This window comes from Nycticebus coucang, chromosome 20 (assembly GCF_027406575.1).
Source record: "Nycticebus coucang isolate mNycCou1 chromosome 20, mNycCou1.pri, whole genome shotgun sequence".
NCBI classification, from domain to species: domain Eukaryota; kingdom Metazoa; phylum Chordata; class Mammalia; order Primates; family Lorisidae; genus Nycticebus; species Nycticebus coucang.
Genome location: NC_069799.1, coordinates 12530068 through 12532263, shown reverse-complemented (window position 1 = coordinate 12532263; position 2196 = coordinate 12530068). Strand labels below are relative to the sequence as shown.

At 36.9% G+C, this 2196-nt stretch overlaps 1 protein-coding gene across 1 annotated transcript; it reads left to right on the top strand.

The window, feature by feature from the left end:
• The first annotated feature begins 563 nt into the window (after nucleotides 1-563).
• On the top strand, nucleotides 564-1548 carry LOC128572917 (olfactory receptor 2L3-like). Its single transcript, XM_053573071.1, has one exon. The coding sequence runs from the start codon at nucleotides 566-568 to the stop codon at nucleotides 1502-1504; it is 939 nt and encodes a 312-aa protein (XP_053429046.1). The 5' UTR covers nucleotides 564-565; the 3' UTR covers nucleotides 1505-1548.
• Nucleotides 1549-2196: the final 648 nt, after the last annotated feature.

Below are 2196 nucleotides of genomic sequence, written 5' to 3'. Positions count from 1 at the left end.
AACAGGATTTCTTTCCTTTGAAATAAGTAGTATCAATATTTTTTCATTTAAGAGCTGTAAAATCATAAATAATTCATAGTTTAACTAAATTAAGAATATATTTAATTGGCATAATATTTTATGTATTATGTAAGTAATCTCCCTTTATCTGCTGGTTTTCTTTTTACAGTTTTAGTTACCAGTGGTCAACTGTGGTATGAAAATGTTAAATAAAAAATTCCAAAAATAATTAATTCATAAGTTTTAAATAGGTTTTGAAAAGTACCTTAAATCTACATTGCAATGGCTGCATTATTCATCTCACTTTGTCTTATCACACAGGCATTTTATCGTCTGACATCATAACAAGAAAAAGGGTGAATATTGTACAATAAATTAAACTTTAGTATTAGTATGCATATAGAGTAAACAAGTAGTGTACAATGTATATAGAATTCAATACTATCTCTAATTTCAGGCATCCACTGGGGATCTTGGAATGTATCTCTTGCAGATAAAGGGAAACTACTGGACTTAACTTGCTTACTTTTGTGTTTCCCTTCAGGAGAAATCCTGTCAATGCCCTATGGAAAATTATAATCAAACATCAACTGATTTTATCTTATTGGGGTTGTTGCCACAAGCAAGAATCAGCCTTTTCCTGTTCATACTCATAGTTCTCATTTTCCTAATGGCTCTAATTGGCAACCAGTCCATGATCCTCCTCATCCTCCTGGATGCCCACCTCCACACACCCATGTATTTCCTACTCAGTCAGCTCTCCTTCATTGACCTAAATTACATCTCCACCATTGTCCCCAAGATGGCTTCTGATTTTCTGTTTGGAAACAAGTCCATTTCCTTTATCGGATGTGGGGTTCAGAGTTTTTTCTTCCTGACTTTAGGAGGTGCAGAGTCACTGCTCCTGACGTCAATGGCCTATGACCGTTATGTGGCTATTTGCTTTCCTCTCCACTATCCCATCTATATGAGCAAAAGAGTATGTGCACTGATGGTATCAGGATCTTGGATAATGGGCTCTATGAATGCTTGTGCCCACACTGTATACCTACTCCATATGCCTTATTGCCGATCCAGGGCCATTGATCATTTCTTCTGTGATGTCCCAGCCATGTTGTCTTTGGCCTGCACGGACACCTGGGGCTATGAGTGCACGGTGTTTTTGAGCACGGCCATCTTTCTTGTTTTTCCATTTGTTGTTATTGCCTGTTCCTATGGTCGGGTTTTCCTTGCTGTCTCTCGCTTGCAGTCTGCAGAAGGCAGGAGGAAGGCCTATTCCACCTGCAGCACCCACCTCACTGTGGTGACTTTCTACTATGCACCTTTTGCTTACACCTATCTCCGGCCAAGATCCCTCCGATCTCCAACAGAAGACAAGGCTCTGGCTGTTTTCTACACCATCCTCACCCCAATGCTCAACCCTATCATCTACAGCCTGAGAAACAAGGAGGTGATGGGGGCCCTGAAACGAGTGATGCAGAGAATCTGCTCTTTAAAAATGTAGACAAACTTTCTGCCTCTGTCTCCAGGACTCAAGTGCACCTATGTTCAGCAATTAAAAATATTATAGCTAGACTGTAGAAACCAAAAATAATATAGAGAAGAAAATCACTCACGAAATTGTCCTGATGCGTGTATATGTACAAAATACGTATGTAATTCTAAACAACCTTTTTACATCTTAGCATTTCTTTTATTAATTTCAAAAGCATTTCATTTTTGCTAATGTCTTGCCAGTGAGAATTGGTTTTTGTCATGTAGAAATGAAAATGGAAATGGATGAACTGAAGTCAGCACTCAGAATAAAAAATTTACTATTTTGAATTAATTTTCCTATTGTTTTTTGTTTAAAATGGAAAGTTTATTTGCTCAGTACACCAAATAGGATGCAAGCATTGTCATGAGAAATATACAGAAATATGTAGATCAACCTAAGACGGTAACCTAGTTCAAATGAAGGGAAATCTCTATGAATGTTATGGCAACATACTACCCCAAAGAATCTTTTTCTTCCGTTAATTATACTTTTGAATAAAATAAAGGGTAATGGATTAGTTGAAGTTAGCCTGTTCATTTTTCTTAAAAATAAAACTCCAACTCTATTCATCCATGCTAGTTAAAAACTGTAAGTAAAATTTCCATGTAAGTGGAAAAGAGATCAAGCAGTTAGTTTTCTTTTTTGCTTTAACAGTCTAG